Source organism: Copadichromis virginalis, linkage group LG18, assembly GCF_057382275.1.
Source record: "Copadichromis virginalis isolate Kocher_CV1m ecotype Utaka linkage group LG18, C_Virginalis_male_GT1.1, whole genome shotgun sequence".
Lineage (NCBI taxonomy): Eukaryota > Metazoa > Chordata > Actinopteri > Cichliformes > Cichlidae > Copadichromis > Copadichromis virginalis.
The window spans coordinates 29,349,538-29,373,969 of record NC_140635.1 but is presented as its reverse complement, the minus strand read 5'-3'; the positions used below and the strand labels follow the sequence as shown (position 1 = coordinate 29,373,969).

General features: G+C 40.9%; 4 protein-coding genes and 1 long non-coding RNA gene across 6 annotated transcripts; 2 read left to right on the top strand and 3 right to left on the bottom strand.

The window, feature by feature from the left end:
* Positions 1–3,008: 3,008 nt before the first annotated feature.
* On the bottom strand, positions 3,009–11,223 carry LOC146688225 (UDP-glucuronosyltransferase 1A1-like). Its single transcript, XM_085438492.1, has 9 exons — positions 10,457–11,223; positions 5,460–5,523; positions 5,230–5,378; positions 4,896–5,023; positions 4,716–4,809; positions 4,456–4,581; positions 4,294–4,381; positions 3,981–4,200; positions 3,009–3,300 (listed from the first exon to the last, which is right to left on the bottom strand). Exons 1-9 carry the CDS (start codon positions 10,979–10,981, stop codon positions 3,030–3,032), a joined length of 1,665 nt encoding a protein of 554 aa, XP_085294618.1. The 5' UTR covers positions 10,982–11,223; the 3' UTR covers positions 3,009–3,029.
* A 1,833-nt stretch (positions 11,224–13,056) lies between these two features.
* LOC146688224 (uncharacterized) lies at positions 13,057–14,207 on the bottom strand. Its single transcript, XR_014916323.1, has 3 exons — positions 13,869–14,207; positions 13,665–13,782; positions 13,057–13,534 (listed from the first exon to the last, which is right to left on the bottom strand). It is a non-coding gene; the product is annotated as an uncharacterized LOC146688224 (long non-coding RNA).
* pecr (peroxisomal trans-2-enoyl-CoA reductase) lies at positions 14,191–16,429 on the top strand. 2 transcript variants are annotated; one of them, XM_085438495.1, is made up of 8 exons: positions 14,191–14,381; positions 14,670–14,803; positions 14,880–15,045; positions 15,126–15,207; positions 15,319–15,415; positions 15,497–15,607; positions 15,829–15,940; positions 16,033–16,429. In XM_085438495.1, exons 1-8 carry the CDS (start codon positions 14,270–14,272, stop codon positions 16,113–16,115), a joined length of 897 nt encoding a protein of 298 aa, XP_085294621.1. In that variant the 5' UTR covers positions 14,191–14,269; the 3' UTR covers positions 16,116–16,429. The 2 variants fall into 2 exon arrangements, with proteins under 2 accessions (XP_085294621.1, XP_085294622.1); XM_085438496.1 differs by lacking the exon at positions 14,191–14,381 and adding an exon at positions 14,388–14,537.
* Positions 16,430–17,166: 737 nt separating this feature from the next.
* ndufb3 (NADH:ubiquinone oxidoreductase subunit B3) lies at positions 17,167–18,921 on the top strand. Its single transcript, XM_085438976.1, has 3 exons — positions 17,167–17,252; positions 18,440–18,568; positions 18,677–18,921. Exons 2-3 carry the CDS (start codon positions 18,441–18,443, stop codon positions 18,825–18,827), a joined length of 279 nt encoding a protein of 92 aa, XP_085295102.1. The 5' UTR covers positions 17,167–17,252; position 18,440; the 3' UTR covers positions 18,828–18,921.
* A 50-nt stretch (positions 18,922–18,971) lies between these two features.
* LOC146688221 (UDP-glucuronosyltransferase-like) lies at positions 18,972–24,108 on the bottom strand. The gene is made up of 9 exons (XM_085438975.1): positions 23,367–24,108; positions 22,273–22,336; positions 22,043–22,191; positions 21,062–21,189; positions 20,882–20,975; positions 20,622–20,747; positions 20,460–20,547; positions 20,147–20,366; positions 18,972–19,335 (listed from the first exon to the last, which is right to left on the bottom strand). Exons 1-9 carry the CDS (start codon positions 23,889–23,891, stop codon positions 19,065–19,067), a joined length of 1,665 nt encoding a protein of 554 aa, XP_085295101.1. The 5' UTR covers positions 23,892–24,108; the 3' UTR covers positions 18,972–19,064.
* Between the last annotated feature and the right edge of the window lie 324 nt (positions 24,109–24,432).

The following is a 24,432-nucleotide window of genomic DNA, read 5'->3' as shown; positions in this document are numbered from 1 at the left end:
GGTGCTACGCTCCCTCGGCTTTCCTCAGCGGGGCCTAGAAACAAGCATGGCGGCTTCCAGTGTATTCCGACCGGGCTTGTTCAACCATAAAGTTGCAATAGTGATGGGTGGAGGCACCGGGATCGGTAAAGCTATCTCTGTGGAGCTGCTGGAGCTGGGTGAGTGAGTTCTCATAGTTCTGCGGGGAGCAAATGGGCAATAGAAAACCGATTGGTGCCCATGTAATCCCCAAAATGCGCTGGCATGATGTCGGGGCAGCATGTGTGCGAGCGACTTTTTTTTGGGGGGGGGTCCGAAGCCATGATGCTGCCCCCACCAAGATGCCACCCTGGGCGGGTCGCACATATCAAAAAAACACTACTGGTCTCCAGGTAGTTAGCCAATCCACAGAGACAATTGCCTGGATCCACCAATGACAGAAAGGGACCTGCACACTCAGATTTGCATATGAGACAACATTATGACAGCAGTCGTAACAAAGTCCATGTGGGTGATACAGAGTATGTACAGCTTTCTAACACAACTGTACTGTAGTTTCCCAGTATATATTAGATTTAATATGGGGGGCTAAATTCAAGTGTTTGTCTCCAGACCACAGTGCATGACCTGAGCCTCGAGAGGGGGAGAACCTGCATGCTCTGAATGAACTGGTCGACCCAAAAAGCAAACTCTGATTCACTCATGGGACGCGCGAGAGATCCCCACAAAATCCCCACGCCAAAAGGCACCGTGGACTCTGAGCCACAAACACTATCGAGGACAGCATGGTGGCCTGGTTAGAAAGTCTGTATTTGTAGTGTGTGACTGATTATTAAGAATCTGCACATAATTGTATGTACCGTATTTGGCAGACTATACGGCGCACTTAAAATCCTTTAATTTAGTCAAAAATCGACAGTGCACCTTATTTATGAATTCTGGTCGTGCTTACAGACCTCAAAGCGATTTTATGTGGTACAAGCGCTCAAAAATCCGTCAAAAAATGTTTTAGTACGACTTTGGTAAGCTACATCGCTTGATGGATTGTTGGAGCATTACAGCTACCGTAGTCAGGAGCCTCACGACTCATAGTAATCTCAAACGAACACTGCAGCGTCACTGAGAGTTAAAAACTGTCCAGATTCTTTCATTTTAATACAATGATCAGTGTTGCTGCTTTACCAGGTGTAACAATTAAGTTTAACATTCAGGCATCTATGAAAACAGAATTTATTAAATTTAACAGAGTTAGAAGTTAGCAGGAAACATGATATAACCAGTGTTGGTCAAGTTACTTGAAAAAAGTAATCAGTAACTAATTACTGATTACTTCCCCCAAAAAGTAATCCCATTGCTTTACTGATTACTTATTTTCAAAAGTAATTAATTACTTAGTTACTTAGTTACTTTTTAAAAACACGATTTACAACCTGAAGAGGTGATAAAGCGATAGATCTTTCAGCCCAATTCTACTTTTTCTACATAATCCATCATACAAAATGTAATCAAATGGAAAAATCTCTTTTTTTAACTTGTTTTATCAGTTTTAATCTTTTAACTTTATGCATCAAGCAAAAATTTAATTATATGCAACATTCTGACTTGAATAAATTAGTTTAACATTTAAAGCTATTTTCTGCACATTCCAGCACATAAAATAAAATATTTTTTGTGTTTACACTCAGTGTTTCAAATAGATGCAAGTAAAACACAGCAGAACATAAATAAAGTCAAAGACTCAGCGGTCCCGTTGCTCTATTTTCACCTGTAAAGCAGGACTGCGGTAGGCGGAGGTTTACCCTGGTGCAGGTGTGCCGCGGTCAGTTGAAGAATCCGCGAGTTTCTCTGTGAGTTTCCCATTACGTCGTTGCGCACTCGGTGCTTGCTCGGAAGTTTAGGGGGTTTTTTCGCTGTAAAAAGAAGTTTTCTTCCCACGCACAACGGACACTAATGTTTTTGTCACTTTTTATGAAGTCAAACTCAAAGTAAGGTCAGTACTTCCACGCTTTAAGTGCTGCAAGCTCATACTCTCTCCCACAATCGATATGTGAGCCATTGTTGATCTGCACACAGCTGTTGTCACTAACGGCGCACTCGCTTACGTCACTGTTGTGAGACATTCTCGCAAAAAATCACGGTTTTACTAACGCAGTAACGCAGCGTTACTACGGGAAAGTAACGGTAATCTAATTACTTTACTCGTTACTTGAAAAAAGTAATCAGATTACAGTAGTAGCTTGCCATCACCAGTGTGTGAATGTGTGTGTGAATGGGTGGATGACTGGATATGTAAAGCGCTTTGGGGTCCTTAGGGACTAGTAAAGCGCTATATAAATACAGGCCATTTACCATTTAGTAATCTACAGTAGTAGATTACAGCAGTAACGCGTTACTGCCCATCTCTGGATATAACATGTTCTGACTGTGAGATTTCTGAAAAAATTCAAACGTACAGCTCTGCTATCACTTCCAATATAAATGAAGACAGGAAACTAAACAGCAGTTACTTTTGTAGGGTTACTGAAGTTGGACTAGCTGGTATATAATGGTGCTACGTGATCGCTAGCGACACAGCTATGTTAGCATAACATAAACACAGTGAAGCTGGAGGATGAATGTTAACTTTTTTTCACTCCATAAAAGTTAATGTGAGGCTGTAAACGGACCAAACTTCAGTCAGGAGAACAACTGAGATAATCCATCCACAATACGAGGTTATTCATTAATATACTGCAACAACATGGGAATACAGTGGCTGTGAGGGAATTCAACAATACAATGGTACAGAAGTGGAGGAAGCAAGAAGAATGAGTTGAGTAAAGTTTAACTTATCTGATTGCTTAATTGCACTACAAGTGTCCAGAGGTCCACTAATTGGTCGGTGATTTTAACCTGGCAGGTAATACAGTGATAATGTTAATTAATTACTTAAAGGTAGTTAATCGCTGTTTGTCCGAGGAAGTGAAAATAGCAAATGTCAGGGTTTTTGTGTTTGTGTTGCTCAGAGTTACAAAATATATCACAACAACCCCAGTAAAAAGAAACTGTATTTATTCCTGCTTCCTCTTCCGTCTTAGTTTACGGAAGCATAGCTTCATACATTTTGCTGTCAGCATTACAAAGACAAGCACCACAGTAGTTAGCAGCACTATTACATCCAGGCTGAAGTACTGGAACCAGTAGAGTTCATGGAGAGCCGATTTGAGATGCTTCGCCCCTTTATGCCGCATCACAAATTCTGTCCAATACACTGAAAGCTCAAGCGGGTCCGACGGCCGATCATTATGAAGATCTGACAGCTTCTTCACGTTCTCTTTATACCTGAAAACACAGATAAATGGGCAGGTTTTTTTAAAATGACAATGAGCTGAATTTAATCATATTTAAAGCTCTTGGAGAACAAATGGTACAGTGGTTCAGTGTTTGAAGGTTTGTTAGAGTTTTTTATTTTCTGCAATTAATGTGACCACCATCAAGTTTAACACGAGTCCTAATTAAAATTAGATAATGTTACGTGAACCCAGTTGAACAAATCAGGACCTTTTATTAACTCAAACAAAAAAGTCACTCATTGCATACCTGTGAGGGGGAAAGTAAAAGCCTGCAGCCTGATATTCAAAACACTCAGAAATACACTGAGGCACAAATAAAGGACATTTCTGAGGACATCAGTAAAAGAGTATCTGATGCTCAGGCTGGAAAAAGATTATGAGAGCCTCTCTACAAAGTCAGACTTTGTGTGTATATAGGAAACTCCCTAGGTGTGCTTGACTAGCAAAGAGTCACCATCATGGAAATGTAGCTAGAATGATGACCCATTGTGTACTCAGAGGGCTAGCTTCAGTCATTGTTCAAATGTACTGTTTATAAGGTTGGGAAAACCTGCAAGACTTGCTTGTTTGAAAAAAATGTTTTGTAGACCAAAGGAGAACATTTTGATTGAATGACAAGGATCATGTAGATCAAACGTCACATTGTGAGCCGTCTGCTGACTCCCTCACCTGCTGTCATTGATGACCTCCTTCAGCCCCTTCAGAAGAGTTTCTGTATTAATGTCTAAAATGTTCAACACGATTCCTACACCTCTGCTGGCCATCCTCGCAGCGTTGTCCGGCTGGTCCCCGTTCAGGGGCACCATCAGCATTGGAACGGCGTGACACAGTCCCTCAAACAGACCATGTGAGCCAGCGTGAGTGATGAATGCACGGGCTCCCGGGTGAGCTACGACACAAAACATGCAGAAATATCAGATATTTTGATATGTGACACATCAGCGTGCTTCACATTTCAGGATGTGCTGCTGCAGACACACACCTAGCAGGTCATTCTGTGGGACCCATTTCATCATCTTCACATTTTCCGGGACATTGTCAGGAACCTTTCCAGTGTATCTCCATATGACCTGTCATAGTTTTATTGTAGATTAAGATTAGCTGTATTTATTTATAACACAAGATAAGCTGTATGCTGATATACCTTCTGTGGAATCTGTCTGAAGGCCTCCAGAAAGACAGAGGTGATTTCCTCTGGCAGATCTGACACCATGGAGCCCAGAGTGAACACTACAAACCCGTGCTCTCCAGACACCCAGGAATCTAGATCCTGACAAAACACAAACTTGCTTAAGTACTTTGCATTTATCACTCTTACCTGATTGGTCTTACAGTCCTACGGTAAGTGGTGTCAATCAGAATGTTCATAAATGCATTTAGAGTCTAAAACTCATAAAGTCTTACTGGGGGCAGAGGATGTTTCACATTGCAATTGATTCCACCAACCAGTACAATATTGGGCATGAGTGGGCGTGGGAAATCCAGCGTGAAGTCATTCCTGTTTAAATACAGCAACAGTTTTTTGGTTTTTTACACTCACGCAGGCAGCAAATGTCAACAATACACAGACGTTCCATGTGTTACCTCAGCAGCCAGATATCAGAGTCTGAAAGCACTTCAGCCACGCCCACGTTCTCTCCAAGGAAGTCACGGGTTATTTGGTCAAAGCGCCAATACAGCAGTTTGCAAAACAGCGGCTCCACCAATGCCACCTGTGGGTCAGAGGCATTACAGGACAATAATACAGCACCAAAACTGAAGACAGAAAAACTAAGACGTACTGTAATAGTAATAACACTGAAACCACAAACCAACAGTGTTTTGTTCGTGACCATACATTCTGGAAGATGATTAAAAGTAACAGTCTTGGACAAGCTGTGATTTAAGGCTTGAATATGCTAACTTCCACCTGGCTCACCAAAGTGTTGATAAATCTCTCTTTGAAACTCATTTTATCCGTGTATCCAGTGAAATAGCGAGGAACGTATGAGGGCGGAGATGGGCAGCCAGCAGACTTCATGTCCAAGTGACACGGTATTCCTCTCAGCAGATTGACAGTAGGGAGACCTGGAAGTGATTGAGTAATGATAGGTGAGAAAATGTGCAGGTGTACAAGCAAACAGATAACCTGAGTGCAGAGGAGCTCACCTAATTTCCGAGCTACTAATGAGCCCGTGGGAACCATGGGAGCTGTCAAGACGGCATCAAAGTCCTATAAAGTGAAACAGGGAGAAGGTGGAAAAGCAGAGAGGAGTCAATCTTCCACTGTGTGTCAGCACTACACTGTCTTGCATACATGGTTCACACATGGAGGATTTTACAGATTGTAGGTAGAAAGGTATAAAGTGTCTAAACTGGATCCATCATGATCATTTGAATCTAGTGCAGCATTGCATGACTCACAGTTCAGTTTTGATCCATTATTAGACCTTTGTGCAGCCCCCAAGTTCATCATCAGTCCAGCAGAAGCGTTTTTAGCCCCCCCTCCCCTACGTAAACTTTTCTTCTCATTGGCTGTGTTAGGATGCCTGGGTCGTTGACCCAGGGTTTTGAGTTTATTATATTATTTATCATTTCTAGTCTTTGGTTTCTTTGTTAGAGTTCTGTCTCATGGTTTATGTCTGTGTGTTCTCTAGTTGCTCTGTCTCCCCTGTCAGCTGTATCCCCTTGTCAAGTTTGCGTCTCTGTGTTATGTTTCCTGTTTTACTTTGAAAGTCCGTGTCTCATGTAAATGCATCTGGTTTTGCTTCCTTTGTCTCGTCAGGCCTGATGTGCCCCAGCTGTGTTTCCCTCCTGTTACCCATTCCCTGATTGCTCCCTCTGTGTATTTAAGTCCTGTGTTTCGCTGTGTCCGTGTCATGATCTACTCTTAGCTGTCCTCACCCATGCTGTGGTTTTTTGGTTTCCTACCTGTGTTAATGTTTGTACTTTGGAAGTTTGTTACTTTGAGTTCAGTAGTGATGGCCAAATGAAGCTTTCTGAAGCACCGAAGCTTCAAACACAGTCCTCTCTGGTGTCATCTGGTGGCCAAAAATATGAAGAGCAGCTTGAATCCACAAAATAAAACCAACTGCTTCATTAAGATTGCTCACTCTACAGAGTGGAATTCTGTCTGATATTGGGCCGCCGTTGTGTTGCTTTGAATGTGTATTTTTTGGTGGTTAAAAAAATGTGGTTTATTTGTTTAATAAATAATTTTGACCAGTAAACTCTTCTTGTTGAAACATGCACCATGGTGTGGTCTTTCTTTGCTTGTGACTTCTTGATGTTGGTAAATTCAATAATTGAAAAATACCACATTACATATAATATACATATGATAATGTACAACACATTATGGAGTATGCTTCTGCTCTGAGGTCTTGCCTCCATGCACTTATGCAATTAACCGCTAGACGGGTACATTTATAAATAATATTATATTAGGGAAATTTTCCCAGACATATTTTTGACCTGGGGGCAGAATTGATTGTGAAATGGAAAGGAAAAATGCTTATGAAATTGCAAATTAAAAACATGATGCATTTAAAGTAACCCTTTTTCATTTTTATTTAAGAAGAGAATTTGTTCCATTGTGCGATGGCCGAACCTGTTCCTTTTATATTTAGATAATTCCTCCTGCCTTAAGGGAAATCCCTTCACATGGCACAGAAGAGGCTGGAGTGCAGAGAAACTGGTAGAGATGCAGTTATACAGTCTAACTGGGCCCCACAAACTATCAGATAAAGAGAATAAATAAATTCAATTGCTGCACATTTGGCAGACTAACCCTATATATTTTTACAACATTACATGTAAAGAGTCAAGTGGAAGTTTTTCTAAAGTTATTTAATGATATTTATATTATAGAAGCAGATTTTTGACATTTTACCTTTTTCCCGTTTTCAGATATAATAAACACGCACAAAACAAAAGCAAACGGCCAAAACACAAAGCTGGAAAACCCACCCGATTGACAAAAATCAACTCAAAATTCTCCCACACAACAGAACCTCCTCTATTCCTCGCTGGCTCCAAATCTCTCAGTGGTTTGCTATCTGTCACCATCAAAACGCTCCACAAATCCCGCGAATGATTCATTTCCTTATAAACCATTGAATCAGATACCGAAGCAATTAGGCTCTAAATGAAGCTTCGAACGTCACTAATCACACTGAAAAAAAGGCCATGTTGGATTTACTTGATTCAATAGTGGACACTGGTTGCACACAAATGTTTTGCTTTGGCAGAAACTTAAACAACTGAGTTAAATCAACACAACTTTTTCATATTCAGTAAACCTGTGCATTTTGTGTTCATAAAACGCGATTGAAACATGTTCAGATGAAGTAAGTTGAGCTCTTGGAATATTTTAATCCTTCACAATTTTGTCATTTTATTTCAACACTATTCAATAACTTTTACCCCAATACTACTTGGTCACTTAAATACTACATGCTGTCTTCATATTACATAATGTTCAACAAAGTCTAGATCCTGGTTACCATAAAAATTGAATGGGTCTTCAACAACTATCATCCTTCTATCTTTATCCTGGTTGCAGGAGGGCTGGGAAATAACCCTGAAGTGATAGGTTACAAGGCAGGGTACACCCTGGACAGCTGACCAGTCTATCACATAGAAACAAACAACCATTTACACTTACATTCACAGGTAATTTAGAATCACCAGTTAACCCTAACTCTTTTTTCCCCCCTTCTTTTTCTTTTTGTTCTCTTTTTCCAGCTGATTTCAGTGAGTTGATTACAAGTGTATATCCATGCATAACTTTTTATATGTTATGCATCGTTCTCATTAGCTTGTCCTCTCTATTCCCAGTCATTGAGGTGGCATCGGGGGAGTACGGAGACCTGAACCCAGTGCTGTTTGACGCAGTCCAGGGCGGACTGTGCTCAGAGGAGGGCAAGAAGAACTCGAGGGACAAAACTGACTCCTCTTGTCCTCTTTAGTTAACCCTAACTCTAATAACTGCATGACTTTTAACTGCAGGAGGAAACCAGAATACCCAGAGAGAAACCTGCAAACTAGCCAGAATGTGGATTTGAACACAGGACCTTCTTACTGTGAAGCAACAGCACTAACCACCATGCCAACAATCTAGGAAATGTGATTTCCTGTATTTGATGCAGAATTTTTTTGTTTTTGTAATAATACACAATAAATAGCAATAGCATGCATGTGGTGTGTGTGTGTGTAGTTGTCTGCCTCTTATAACTCCAGTGATTTTCCTGCAGTTTGAAATCTTGTGTGATCTTGTGAATTTCATGAGTTCAGCAACTAACCACTCTTACTAGATTGTATCATGTCGTCTCAACAAGAACAAATTAAGTTTTTGAATTTCGTACAGATTCTTCATGATTTCATTAAGTTCATAGAAACATGAAATTATTGTGTTCAAATTACAAGTTAGACTTTTTTAATGTAACAACCACCCAATTTACTTTTTTTGGTGTACTAAAAAAAGTAGAGGTGGCTGCTCGACTTGACTGAGATGGATGCCTTCCTGAAACCACGATCTAAAGAGCGCGAGTCTGAAACCCGTGCAGTGTCGCAGGATTTAACATTGATATATTTTTGACTTACTTCACTTGAACATGATATGAACAATTTAATCTAGCCTCTCTGCATATCATGTAGTTTCTACACTATGTAGTTACACTTAACTTTAAAGCATGAGGCAATTGTGTTAAATACACGCAAGATGCTTACGTAAATCCAAGAGCTGGCCAATCCCTTTTTTTCAGTGCACGTGACTCTGGCCAAACGAATCAAGCTTCAACACAGTGCATCTGAAGCAGTGTGTTGATTTTTTTGACACACGCACCGTAGCTTCAGCTTCAAGCGAGCCATCACTATTACTTTGAGTTCAGCATTAAAGCTGTTTTTTGAGTTCACGTCTGTCTCCGGAGTCTGCACTTTGGGTCCTTTTCCTGCCTGCACACAGCCGTTTCATAACAGGCTGTTGCTCACAACCAGAAGATTTGAACACCAGGTGTATGCTACGCCAGCCAGAGTTGCACATTTATCTTCTCTCACTGACTTCATTCAAAGTCAAGAGAAGAATAAACACTACCATAAATGGAGCATTCAGATGTCTACAGTTTACTTGCACATGTACTGACCTGAAATTTGAAGTTTAATATGAACATCCACCACTGTAACTGTTCACATACACTTATGGTAAAATGTAAGTGCACCCTTTTTCCTTTCTTTGGTTTCACATATTAGGACATAATAAACATCATCTGGTCCTTAAGCGTTTTTAAAGGTATTAAATAAACAATGACATGGTGTAATATGTTTTATAGTTCATGTGAAGTTGGAGTGATTTTAAGACCTGATGAAGACTATGTAGTTTTTATTGTCCTGATGTGTGAAACCGAAGTGTTGGGGCAGGCGGCGTGTCACGTGGTTCTTCTATTTTCCTCCTTTTAGGTGCTTCCAGCACTTCCGGGTTATCTGCTTGGTTATCCAGGGGCTTTGACTTTGGTTCCCCATCAGATTGTCTCCATCCACACGGTGGTAATTTGGTTTCCCTTGCTGTCTAAATAGCTTGGAAAGAAAGCAACGGGACTTCCTCAAATTTCTTAAAGACATTTCAACTCTCATTCAAGAGGCTTCTTCAGTTAAAGAACTGGAAACCTACCCCGACTTCCCTGGTTGTTCTTTTTCCATCGTCTCAACCTGCCCATAATTCCAGACTCCCATTTCTCTCCCAGTGCTGGAAATAAGGATTGAGCCACAATCCTGTGCATGATCAACTCCACAGGTGGGAAACCCATCTGCCTCACTTTGTAGATCTCCCACATCACGACTAAATTCTCCACAAACCTCAACGTTCTTCTGTTCAGTTAGTATTTTATCTTTTAATACTGTAATTTTACATAACTGATAAATGAGTCCTATATTTGATGTCATATTTTGCATGAGACAATTAATAATAATACAATTAATATTTAATGCAATATGCACAGTCAACCACTACTGTTACATTAATACAACAACATTTGCATTTGGACTACCATATTGAACAGCATCTCCATACCAACGAAAGACCCTCCATGTACAATTTGCAAAGCTGAAGCTGCAATGTTGGTTTTGCAGCTGATACCAAAGTTGTGTTCATCTTCTGTATTTGTACTCACCTGCTGGGACAAGTGTGATATGAGACTGGCATTGAAGAGCAACTTCTCTGCAGTGATGTGCAGAAAATCAGAAATGGCCTGGAACCGTCTGAACCGTTTCTTGATCTTCTCCATGAAAGGCTGTGAGGATTTTTTCATGATGTCTTTGTGTGTGGACATCACAGAGTCGATGTAAGCTTTGTCATAAGGTACAGGATAGGTCAAAGTGTCATAGTGTTTCCCCGGGCCCATTCGTATGGTGGTCTCTGGCATCACCACCGTAACTCTGTGTCCACGGCGACCCATTTCCTGGGCAATGGCTTTAAGACCTATCCAATGACTCCCATCCATGGGCACCACGAGCAGTTTGCCTAAAAAAAGTGAAAAACTTGCAGGCTTGGTGTGAGGAAGTTCAGCCTCTTCTGTCTTCAGCTTGCTCTCAGGACTTGACTTTTCTGATGCAGATCCCTTCATATTATCCACAGCACCGCTTATTTCCATGGCCATGTTAAGCAGCAAAAGCACAAAGACTCCTGCTGTCCTCATAGTTCTTAGTCAGTGTACCAGCGGCTGACTGAAATGAGCACAGAGAAAGTTTGGAGGGAATGGCAAAGGAAACACCCCCTTCTCTGAGCTTTAAGTTCTACAGCTGTGAACCAAGCTGCTCTACCTGCAGGCTCCTCTGAATAAGTTGTTTTAATTCCTCTGTGAATTAGCAGATTTGATTTGCGTGTGTCTCTGTTGGGAATCTGGGTGAGAGGAGCATGAGTGCAATAACCCTGCTAAAGCAATCTTTAGCCCTTTGAAACATAAATGCAGTTTCAAAGAGCAGCGTTATCGCAGTATTTCTCAACAGTAGTGTTTTTCCAAACCTCTCTGGAGCCACACTGAGGGTCAACTACCTGCATCTTTTTAACACAGTTGCACTAAAGTCTTTGTAGTTGGTATCAGACAACCCACACATTTACACACTGAACATTCTAATCAAGACACATGTCAAGAAAAAGTAATATTAGCTTGGGAACCCCTCTCAGCATCATAATAGTTCACTCTATTTTAAACAAAAAATGGTATGTCTTTTATCTCCTAGGAATATCTGGAAATATGGTTTTCCTGGTTTTATGAACAAGGATTTTTATTTTTAGTGAAGCAGTATTTACTTGTATGAAATTTTATGTAAAAACCTGCTGTGCAAAAAATTGGGTACACACCAAAATTAGTTGTTAAACCTTGGACTCTATAGAGAGATGTGTCCAATCATAAGAAAAGGTATTTAAGGTGGCACATGACAAGTTGTGCTTCTCTTTGACTCTCCTCTGAAGAGTGACAGCATGGGATCGTCAAAGCAACTCTCAAAAGATCTGAAAACAAAGATTGTTCAGGGGGAGGCTTGTATGCAAAAGCTCATTTAGATAAGCCAGATTCATTTAGGAAGAAAGAGCTTTGGACTGATGAAATAATAATTGAGTGTTTCGGTCATAACAAAAAGCACTTTGTGTAGTGGAAGGAAACACTGCATTCCAAGAAAAACACCTGCTACCCACTGTCAAATGGAGGCTCCATCATTCTTTGGAGCTAGTTCAAGGACTGGGGCCCTTGTTGAAGTCCAGGGTCAGATGAAGTCAACCCAGTATCAACAAATTCTTCAGGATAATGTTCAAGCATCACTCACAGAGTTGAAGTTTGTGGTGTTGGACATTCCAACAAGACAGTGACCCAAAACACAGTTGGAAATCTACAAAGGGATCATGCAGAGGGAGAAATACAATGTTGTGGAATGGTCATCACTGTCTTCTGACCTGAAATGTAATAGAAAATTGGTGGGATGATTTGAAGCAGGCTGTCAATACCTGGCTGACATCAGATTTAAATGAAGTGGAGAGATTTTGTAAGGAAGAAATAAACATAATTCCATCCAGAAGAAAGGTTCCCGAATGCTTTCATATGACTGTATGTGGCACCAAATCACAAAAGCAGTTTACACTTTAAATTGTTAAATAAAGACTAGAATAACAGAGAAATTCCCAACAATCAGACAACCCCCTCTGAGCAAGCACGTGGCACGTGGTGGGAAGAAAAAACTCACTTTCAACGGGAAGAAACCTCTGGCAGATCCATGTTCAGGGAGGCGCAGCCGTCTGCAGTGACTGATTGGAGGTGGTGGGGAGGGAGATGGGACAAAAGACACACTGTAGAAGAGAGAGAAAAAATTATAACTACTGTGCAGTGGTAAACACATAGTGAGTAAAAAAAAAGTCAATCGAAGACAAAACAAAAACACAGCAAATACAAACACACACAGAGCATGCATTGTAATGTATAATAACTCTGACAGTTTCTTTTAATAAAATGTAAAAAATCAAATACTGATCAAATACTGATCATTCAACAAATCATCAGTATTTGCCCTCTGACCATTTAATATTGGGAATCAATATTCTTTCAAATCTATTAAAATCACATCCAGAAGAGGGCACTGCTGGTGCTATGCTCCCTCGGTTTTCCTCTGCGGGGCCCAGAAACTAGTGATGGGCAGATGAAGCTTCATGAAGCACTGAAGCTTTTCATCCAATTGGTTCACCCCAGCGCAAAGCTTCTTGAAGCTTCATTTGCTCTAGTAGGACACCTACTGGACGTAAAACTATTAGTTGGCATGAATTTGAAGAGTGTGGCCTTTTGCACACAGCCTGTAAATGTCAACAACAAAAGGAGTGTGTAAAACATGTATATTGTAGTGATGGCAGTATACTGTGTATATTTATACTGGCAGTATGGAAAATGATTATTTGGAAATGCTTAAAATGGAAATGATCATTTACTGTGAGGTGAGGTGTGGTTGGGGTGTGGACAGTGGTTGTGCTTTTGTAACGTTGAGGTATGGACAGCTACACACTGAGGATTTGAGCCTCAGTCCTGCCCACATTTTATTCTGTAAAAACTAAATTTCCACTGCTTTTATGGCCTTTTTAGTGGGGAGAACATAGCTAGGATTTAATGATTTAACAAATCTTTTGAATCCTTTGTCCTCCACAATGCTAAATGGCTGGGAGTCCTCAACCACCATGCTGACCAGGTCTTCATCTATTTGAGATTGTTCTCCTGAGGAAAGACAATAAAGACAAAGCACAAATATAAATATCACACATGTCACTTATTGCATTGTATAATATTGTTATATCATTTAGTAACATTACTGCATGCTATATTATCATGACATTTGATGGCTCACCTGGTCTTGCTCCACAATCGGTGTTCCCCTTATTCTCATGCAAAGCTCTGTAGTGCCTAAGCATGGATGAGGTGTTGTTGTTATATCCCAGCTCCCTGGCACATAGCAAACACTTCACCTTGTACAAGAGTACAGACAGCTTAACATAAGTTTTATTGCACCATTAGTATTATGAAAATACATCTTCTGTAGAAATTTACATACCTTGTTGGGAGGAATAAAATCAAAATGTTCCCACACAGGGGAGGACATCCTCCTCTTCTTAGCTGGCTCCATTCTCTCCTGACTTTCTCTCCTCACTCTCATAAACCTCCAAACGGTCTCCAGACTCTCACTAACCGCAACTCTCCATCAAACACCCACATTTTTGAATGAAGTCTGAGGGGTTTATATCGCTGTCATATCTCGCGGCAAAGTTCGAACCACTTCATGAACCAGTCACGTGGTACAGCCGGGCAGCGAGGCTTCGGACGTCATCATTTTCAGCTCCTCCCATAAATGAAGCAAGCCTCGATACGCGCATCGCGGAAACGCCCCCTAAATTACTCGACACAAGCTTTGCACAAGCCTCGATACAGAACGTCACATCACTACCAGAAACAAGCATGGCGGCTTCCAGTGTTTTCCGACCGGGCTTGTTCAACCACAAAGTTGCAATAGTGACGGGTGGAGGCACCGGGATCGGTAAAGCTATCTCTGCGGAGCTGCTGGAGCTGGGTGAGTGAGTTCTAATAGTTGTTGTAGCGCAAAGAGTCTGAAGTGAGGAGCAGCTGAGTGACAGCAAGTGAACTTCGACACAGATACAAACAAGTCTGTAAGAGTCGCACCAGTCCCTCGGTCAAGTGCGCGCAGGGACACTGTGAAAGTGTGGCTGTGAGTGTTCGCTAACAGCTGGAAACACCAAACATCTGGTGGCTGTCAGTGTTGTTTCACAGTAAATTGACTCGAAGCTTTATTTCGGAAAGTGCTGTAATTGTTTTTCGTGGCTCACTTGTTGGTCTTCAGGCTGCAGTGTGGTGATCTCCAGCAGAAAGGCAGACAGGCTGGAGGCAGCAGCTCGGGAGATGAGACAGAAAATCCCTCCCTCCAGTCCTGCAAGTGTCACTGCTGTGCCCTGTAACATCCGCAGCGAGGAGGAGGTGAGCAGCTCTGCATCTGCTGCTCGTTTCAGTGCATAAGTGGCTGATTTTCTTTTTGTCTTTCTGTCATTTGAAGGTGAAGGCTCTTGTGTCATCAGTACTGAAGCGATATGGCCGTATAGACTTTCTGGTGAACAACGGAGGAGGTCAGTTCAGCAGCCCTGCAGAAGACATGTCCTCTAAGGGCTGGAAGGCTGTGGTAGACACCAACCTGACAGGAACCTTCCACTGCTGCAAGGAGGGTGAGCCGGGCACAGATAACACAGGCTTTGGTGTTTGTGGTTTGGTCTCTCAGCGTGACCGTTGTTGTTCTCCCCTCCAGTCTACACAGCATGGATGAAGGAGCACGGAGGCGCCATCGTCAGCATCATCGCCAACATGTGGAACGGCTTTCCGGGCATGGCGTAAGAACAGTTTCCCTCATTATTCACACACGAATGTGCAACGTCACATAGTTGTTGTTTTTTTTTTTTTTAAATTGCCTGCTGCGTGGTGTGTCTCCTCCTCCTTGACAGCCACACAGGAGCAGCGAGGGCAGCGGTGGATAACTTAACTAAGAGCCTCGCCATCGAGTGGGCAGCCTCGGGGGTCCGAATCAACGCTGTTGCACCTGTGCGTACAGCTCAGCACATAATCAGTTTTGTTTCAGTTTTTCAAGATGCGCATGATTTTCATCTCTCTGTTTGGCTGCAGGGTACAATCTTTTCCAAAACAGCGATGGAGAACTATAAAGAGTACGGACCACATCTTTTCAAGATGTCCGTTCCATTCACTCCTGCGAAGAGGCTGGCAGTGCCCGAAGAGGTTTGCAACCCAGTTCCCAGCTTTGTTAGAGGAAAAAAGAGTCTCCTGAAAATTCCCCTTGGTGTTGTTAAAAAAAAATGAAGCCAGACCACAAAGGTCTCACAGTGCTCCATAAACAGTATTAGAGGATATAAAGAAGTAGTTGTGAAGCCATACAATAGAAGGAGAAAGGTTAAATCACAGCTGTAATCACCAATTTTTGAATTGCCGTCTTTGCCCAGGTCTCATCTGCAGTGTGTTTCCTGCTCTCTCCTGCTGCTTCCTACATTTCTGGAGCCACGTTGAAGGTCGATGCGGGACAAAGTTTGTATAAGTCCATGTGGGAGATACAGAGTATGTATAGCTCTCTAACACAACTGCACTGTAGTCTTCCCAGTATATATTAGATTTAGTACGAGGAGCTAAATTCTTGTGTTTGTCTCCAGACCACAGTGCATGGCCTGAAGCTCCAGAGGGGGAGAACCTGGATGCTCTGAATGAACTGGTCGACCCAAAAAGCAAACTCTGATTTACTCATGGGACCCGCGAGAGCACAAAATCCCTAAGCCAAAAGGCATCGTGGACTCTGAGCCACAAACACTGTTAAGCACACCGTGCTGGCCTGGTTAGAAAGTCTGTATTTGTAGTGTGTGACTGATTGTTAAGAATTTGCACGTAATTGTATGTAATTAATAGTACGAGAAGTGTCCAGAAGTAAAGATTTGTAACATGCAACTTTTGAAATGTACATATCATTTTTCTCTCCAATTCTGTCAACAAGTCTGTGAGTAAAATTTAATAAAACTGTAAAACAGAACAATATAATTTTCTTTTTTGATTTAACATCTCTGTCTGTTTTGAACTCATTATCTCATAAAAAAGTCTAAAAAGATGTCTGATCATATATTGAACGTATGGAATGAAAAATATTTTATGCCATATTTAGGAAAATTCTTTTGTTACAGCAGTTGACAGGAATATGAAATCGCCACTACTATTAGTATTACTACTAATAATGATAATATATGGAAATTGATTTTCTGCCTGGTAGATATTTTGTATTATAGAAGGTATAGAAGGCATGTAGTATGTCAAACGTTTCCTGCATCTGCTCTTGATTAATTGTGTTAAATGCACTTGAGAAACCAAAGAATGTGATCCTCGCTATATAGATAGAGGTAAGATCTCGACAGCATGTATATGATTACAAACGGCTCTCACAGTTTTGGCCTGTGTGCAAACAGCAGAGTGTACAGACATTTTTTCTCCTGTGGTCTCAGACCATCTAATCATTTGCAAATGAAATGTCTATCTTGCAGCTGGCTGCCAGGAATACAAAAAGAAATTCAGACGATAGTAATTGTTTCAGCATGGTAACACCGCATGTTAATAATAAGTGTCATTAAGTGTAAATATATTTAGATTGTGGATTTATGTAGTTGTTCTGTGTTTGATGTTGAAAATTAATCATATGTTTATAATTAAATAACGTTATTTTGTTGATCACGGGCACCAAACAAAAAAACAAAACAAAACAGCGTGACTTTAAAAGTGAAAAAAAAGCGTTATGGAGTTTTGTCCCTAATGCCGTGCCATAATTTGCCGTATTCCTGCATCAACTGTCGTAACAATTATCCCAGCAGCAGAGGTCACAACAATTGTTCAGGTACCGAATTTATTCCTCTTTAAAATCGTCGGTGTTTCTGTATTACAGTCGTTTGTGTTTCTTTCTCACACCAGGCGACAGGAAAGCAATATTTTCACCAGGGAAGAGGCGTTTGAAAATGTTAGAAGAATTGCAAACAGAAATGCATTGCTAACGTAATGCTAGCCTCCTTGTATGTGTGAAGTTGACGTTTAATTGACATATTATCCTCTAATAGGTCGGTGGGTTTAACCAGACAGGCTACACAGTAATAATGTTGGCTATTTAAAGAGAGTTAATCGCTGATAACTTTGTTCGAGGAAGTGTAAATAGCGAGGTTAACATTTTTGTGTTTGTGTCGTTTAGCCTAGCAGCAAATATGGCTTGTGGGACTGAATAAATACACGGCACTTAAACACATCTTTAATAATTCGGAATTTACTCGATAGTCGTTACAGTCACTAGATTTTATCCTGATGATTCTCGCGCTTTTGTTCCCTTTGTTAAATAAGTCGATAGTGCATAATAATTTTAGTGTGCAATGTAAATAAAGCTTAAATTTTATGACTAACTTTTTATCTACAGCTAAGCACCCTAAAGGGGATGATAGACAGATAACGGATATTTTATTGATCCCACAGGGGACATGTTTGTATTACAGCAGCAGGTTATATAATAAACATAAAGTCTACAATAAATAAACAGCATAGGGAAAGTAACACTGCCACAGGCACACAGTGAGCCTTATAGTATGAGATTTTATGTAAAGTTTTATATATACAACAGTGATTAAAAAACCAATAATAAAAAAATTAGGTTAAGTGGATTTTTATTCCTGACAGGCGTGTTTACCTGTCACAGACAGAAAGAGTTACTGTACAGTTTCACAGAGAATGACAGGACTCATTTCCTTAAGCTTATTTGTGGCTTTCATGTAATCATCCTTTGAATACATTAACCATTTGCATGATTACACCCAGATACCAGAAATAAGTTGCAGATTTGGTCACAATGAACTTTGTCCTGTTGTTTTAAAATAAAAGTTCCTCTGTTTGAACATGTTTGTATTAAGTAAGCTGCTGCCATTTGCTGAACCTACTGAAAGTGAGCGTGTTTCATTAAGTAAAACACAGATGACACAAGAAGCAAATCAAAGTCTGCCAGTAAGGTGAAGGTTAAAAAAATGGCCTGTTTGCTTATGTTTCCAGTATGGGAGGTGACCACGGCCACAGCAAGCTCTCCATGCCAGATTGGCGACAGTGGAAGACACAGGGAACGCCGCTGGAGTTCACACAGCAGAGGCTGGCTGCACGGGGTCTGAAGGACCCATGGGCACGGTCAGTATTTTTGCCCATGTATGATATATTTCTGACATCTCCTTATATTCTGTGTGATCTGACACTGCTGCCCGTCTTTCTTTCCTGTCACTTTCCCTTTCTCTGCAGCAACGAGGCGTGGAGGTATTCAGGCGGCTTCGCTCGTGCTGTGACTCTGTCAGAAGTTCTGCTGAGAGGATTCAAGTGGGGCTTTGCTGCCTTTACTGTAGCTCTGGCTATAGAGTACACCATGTTCCCTCCAAAGAAGGGTGGCCACTAATGCTCATCATTGCCCCTCAACCCCAGATTATATGTAATGGAATCTAATTATATTCTGTGTTTTCTCTAGATTAAATATCTTTGTGATCACACAAGGCTTCTTAAGTGTATTCAATTAGAATGTAATCAACATTTTGCATTAAGGTTTTATTGATACTGATGTTTTATCAAAACATCCTTTAAACCGTGATGAGAATACAATTACAACATCACAGTACTTCCAGTAAAAAAACTGTCCTTACTCCTGCTTCCACTTTCGTCTCACTTTACGGAAGCATAGCTTCATGCATTTTGCTGTCAGCATTACAAAGACAAGCACCACAGTAGTTAGCAGCACTATTACATCCAGGCTGAAGTACTGGAACCAGTAGAGTTCATGGAGAGTCGATTTGAGATGCTTCGCCCCTTTATGCCGCATCACAAATTCTGTCCAATACACTGAAAGCTCAAGCGGGTCCGACGGCCGATCATTATGAAGATCTGACAGCTTCTTCACGTTCTCTTTATACCTGAAAACACAGATAAATGGGCAGGTTTTTTTTAAATGACAGAGAGCTGAGTTAGATCATATGTAAAGTTCTTTCAAGAACAGATGGTACAGTGAAGGTTTGTTAGAGTTTTTTATTTTTTGCAATTAATGTGACCACCATCAGGTTTATCTAATTTTAGGACTTGTGTTAATGTGATGTGGACCCAATTGAACAAATGATGACCTTTTATTTACTGAAGAAAAAGTCACTCAATGCATACCTGTGAGGGGGAAAGTAAAAGCCTATACCCTGTTTTAGTTTAAAGCACAGGGATCTGTCCAAGTCTGATATTCAAAACACTCAGAAATACACTGAGGCACAAATAAAGGACATTTCTGAGGACATCAGTAAAAGAGTTTCTGATGCTGAGGCTGGAAAAAATGATAAAAGTCAGGCTGTGCTAATACAGGAAATTCAGGTCCAGTGTTACACTCTTTGGTGTGCATGACCACCAAGGAGTCAACCTCATGTAGCTGCAATCATCACTACACAGAATAGTCATTTGTGAAATGAGAGGGCAAGTACGTTGGGTTAAGGTCAGAAAGTCTCACTGAGTCTAAAAACCACATGATACACAGGCACCTGGAAAAGTTTTGCATTCAGTTATCTTCAGATGTTTGTGGTGTGCACGGTGGTCCTGCAAATAGAAACCCCTCATGTTCCATAAAGAACCCCCATGACTGTCACCTGCTTGCTAAAGATGTGCTTGTTTGAAAAAAAAAAAAAAAACATTTTGTAGACCAAAATGGAAAGTTTTGGTTGAATGTGAGCCATCTCCTGACTCCCTCACCTGCTGTCATTGATGACCTCCTTCAGCCCCTTCAGAAGAGTTTCTGTATTAATGTCTAAAATGTTCAACACGATTCCTACACCTCTGCTGGCCATCCTCGCAGCGTTGTCCGGCTGATCCCCGTTCAGGGGCACCATCAGCATGGGAACGGCGTGACACAGTCCCTCAAACAGACCATGTGAGCCAGCGTGAGTGATGAATGCACGGGCTCCCGGGTGAGCTACGACACAAAACATGCAGAAATATCAGATGTTATGAGATGTGACACATCAGCGTGCTTCACATTTCAGGATGTGCTGCTGCAGACACACACCTAGCAGGTCATTCTGTGGGACCCATTTCATCATCTTCACATTTTCCGGGACATTGTCAGTAACCTTTCCAGTGTATCTCCATATGACCTGTCATAGTTTTATTGTAGATTAAGATTAGCTGTATTTATTTATAACACAAGATAAGCTGTATGCTGATATACCTTCTGTGGAATCTGTCTGAAGGCCTCCAGAAAGACAGAGGTGATTTCCTCTGGCAGATCTGACACCATGGAGCCCAGAGTGAACACTACAAACCCGTGCTCTCCAGACACCCAGGAATCTAGATCCTGACAAAACACAAACTTGCTTAAGTACTTTGCATTTATCACTCTTACCTGATTGGTCTTACAGTCCTACGGTAAGTGGTGTCAATCAGAATGTTCATAAATGCATTTAGAGTCTAAAACTCATAAAGTCTTACTGGGGGCAGAGGATGTTTCACATTGCAATTGATTCCACCAACCAGTACAATATTGGGCATGAGTGGGCGTGGGAAATCCAGCGTGAAGTCATTCCTGTTTAAATACAGCAACAGTTTTTTAGTTTTTTACACTCACGCAGGCAGCAAATGTCAACAATACACAGACGTTCCATGTGTTACCTGAGCAGCCAGATATCAGAGTCTGAAAGCACTTCAGCCACGCCCACGTTCTCTCCAAGGAAGTCACGGGTTATTTGGTCAAAGTGCCAATACAGCAGTTTGCAAAACAGCGGCTCCACCAATGCCACCTGTGGGTCAGAGGCATTACAGGACAATAATACAGCACCAAAACTGAAGACAGAAAAACTAAGACGTACTGTAATACTAATAACACTGACATACTAGTTTGTCCCAAATGAACCTCATTGTAAGCAGAGATTGACGGTAACGCGTTACTGTAATCCGATGACTTTTTTCAAGTAACGAGTAAATTAAAGCAGTACGATTGCAAAAAAAGCAAGTAGATTACTTTTACTTTTACGCTGTGTTACCGCGTTACTAAAACTTTACATGCTGGAATATGCAGAAAATAGGTTTAAAAGTTAAACACATTTCTTCAAGTCAAACACTCTTGCATATAATTTAATTTTTTTTAAATTAAAATGAATAAAACAAGTTTTAAAAGAGACTTTTTCATTTGATTCGATTTTATAAAATGAAATATTCAGAAAAAAATCAAACGGGGCTGATAGGCTTATTGTTTTATAATGTATTGTTGTGTATCGTGTTTTTAAAAGTAACTAAAAGTACTACTAAAGTAACTCATTACTTTTGAAAATAACAAATCAGTAAAGTAATGGGATTACCTTCATGGAGAAGTGATCAGTAATTAGTAACTAATTATTATTTGCAAGTAACTTGACCGACACTAATTGTAAGGAATAAATAATACTCTCATGACCACAAATGAGGTGAGTATAAAGTATGAAGAGTAATTTAGGAAAGATAATTTGAAGGTAAGCACATATTTCCTTATCAATATGGTCACAAACGAACAGTGTTTTGTTCGTGACCATACATTGTCTGAAAGAAGATTGCAAATAACATTCCTGGAAAAGCTGTGCTTTAAGGCTTGAATATGCTAACTTCCGCCTGGCTCACCAAAGTGTTGATAAATCTCTCTTTGAAACTCATTTTATCCGTGTATCCAGTGAAATAGCGAGGAACGTATGAGGGCGGAGATGGGCAGCCAGCAGACTTCATGTCCAAGTGACACGGTATTCCTCTCAGCAGATTGACAGTAGGGAGACCTGGAAGTGATTGAGTAATGATAGGTGAGAAAATGTGCAGGTGTACAAGCAAACAGATAACCTGAGTGCAGAGGAGCTCACCTAATTTCCGAGCTACTAATGAGCCCATGGGAAGCATGGGATCTGTCAAGACGGCATCAAAGTCCTATAACATGAAACAGGAAGAAGGTGGAAAAGCAGAGAGGAGTCAATCTTCCACTGTGTGTCAGCACTACACTGTCTTGCATACATGGTTCACACATGGAGGATTTTACAGATTGTAGGTAGAAAGGTATAAAGTGGCTAAACTGGACCTATGATGCTCATTTGAAAGTAGGACAGCATTGCATGATTCACAGTTCAGTTTTTATCCTTTATTGGACCTTTGTGCAGCCCCCGAGTTCATCATCAGTCTAGCCGAAGCTTTTTTTTTATAGCCCCTCCCCCTTTAAGTAAACTTTTTTCCCTCATTGGCTGTTGCTCATAACCAGAAGATTTGAACACCAGGTGCATGCTACGCCAGCCAGAGTTGTACATTTATGTTTGGCATATCTTCTCTCACTGACTTCATCCAAAGTCAAGAGAAGAAAAAGCACTTGCAGAAACAGAGCATTTAGATGTCTACAGTTTACTTGCACATGTACTGACCTGAGCTTTTAAGTTTAATATGAGCATCCACCACTGTTCACATACAGATATGGTAAAAAGAAAGTTCACCTGTTTTCCTGTCTTTGGTTTTACATATTAGGACATAATAAACATCATCTGGTCCTTAAGAGGTTTTAAATAAAGGTCATGGTGTAATATGTTTTACAGTTCATGTGAAGTTGTAGTGGCCCGATTTTGAGACCTGATAAAGCCTATATAGCTTTTAATGTCCTGATGTGTAAAACCTTAGTGTCAGGGTGGGCTGCGTGGCGTGGGTTTTTTATTTTATTTTTTTTCCATGGGTCTATTAATAATAATATACAATTAAAATTTTAGGAACTATACACAGTCAACCACTACAGTTACATTAATAGATGTACAACATGATGAGAATTTGGACTGCCAACTTGTAGAAGAGAACCTCCATCCCAACACTCTTACACAGTATAAGCAAAAGACCCTCCATGTACAATTTGCAAAGCTTGAGCTCCAATGTTGGTTTTGCAGCTGATACCAAAGTTGTGTTCATCTTCTGTATTTGTACTCACCTGCTGGGACAAGTGTGATATGAGACTGGCATTGAAGAGCAGCTTCTCTGCAGTGATGTGCAGAAAATCAGAAATGGCCTGGAACTGTCTGAACCGTTTCTTGATCTTCTCCATGAAAGGCTGTGAGGATTTTTTCATGATGTCTTTGTGTGTGGACATCACAGAGTCGATGTAAGCCTTGTCATAAGGTACAGGATAGGTCAAAGTGTCATAGTGTTTCCCCGGGCCCATTCGCATGGTGGTCTCTGGCATCACCACCGTAACTCTGTGTCCACGGCGACCCATTTCCTGGGCAATGGCTTTAAGACCTATCCAATGACTCCCATCCATGGGCACCACGAGCAGTTTGCCTAAAAACTGTGAAAAACTTGCAGGCTTGGTGTGAGGAAGTTCAGCCTCTTCTGTCTTCAGCTTGTTTTTGGGACTGGACTTTTCTGAACTAGATTCCTTTGTATTATCCACAGCACCAGTTATTTCCATGACCACGTTAAGCAGCAAAAACACAAAGACTCCTGCTGTCCTCATTGTTCTCTCGTCAGTGTACCAACCGCTAATTGAATTGAGCACAGAGAAAGTTTTGGGGGAATGACAAAGGAAACACCCCCTTCCCTGAGCTGTAAACCAGGCTCTTCTCTCTGCAGGCTCCTCTGAATACGTTGTTTAAATTCCTCAGAGAATTAGCAGATTGGATTTGTGTGTGTTCAAAGTCCTTCCTGTTGGGAATCTAGGTGAGAGGAGTAGCCCTGCTAATCTAAAGCAATCAAAGAGTGTCATGTGGCTTTAATGCAGTTTCAAAGGGCAGCGTTATCACAATATTTCCCTCCCCGAAACCAGGGTCAACTATCTGCATCGTTTTAACACAGTTGCACTTCAGTCTTTTTAGTTGGTATCAGACACACAACCCACTAATTTACACATTGAACATTCTAATGAAGACACAACTCAAGAAAAATCACAACAGACTTTGTCATTCAGTATGATCTAAATAATGTTTTAAAGACCACAGTCAACAATAAATAAGTGTGGAAACACAGTACATGTTACAAAGGGAAAAGGTAGGGTTTGT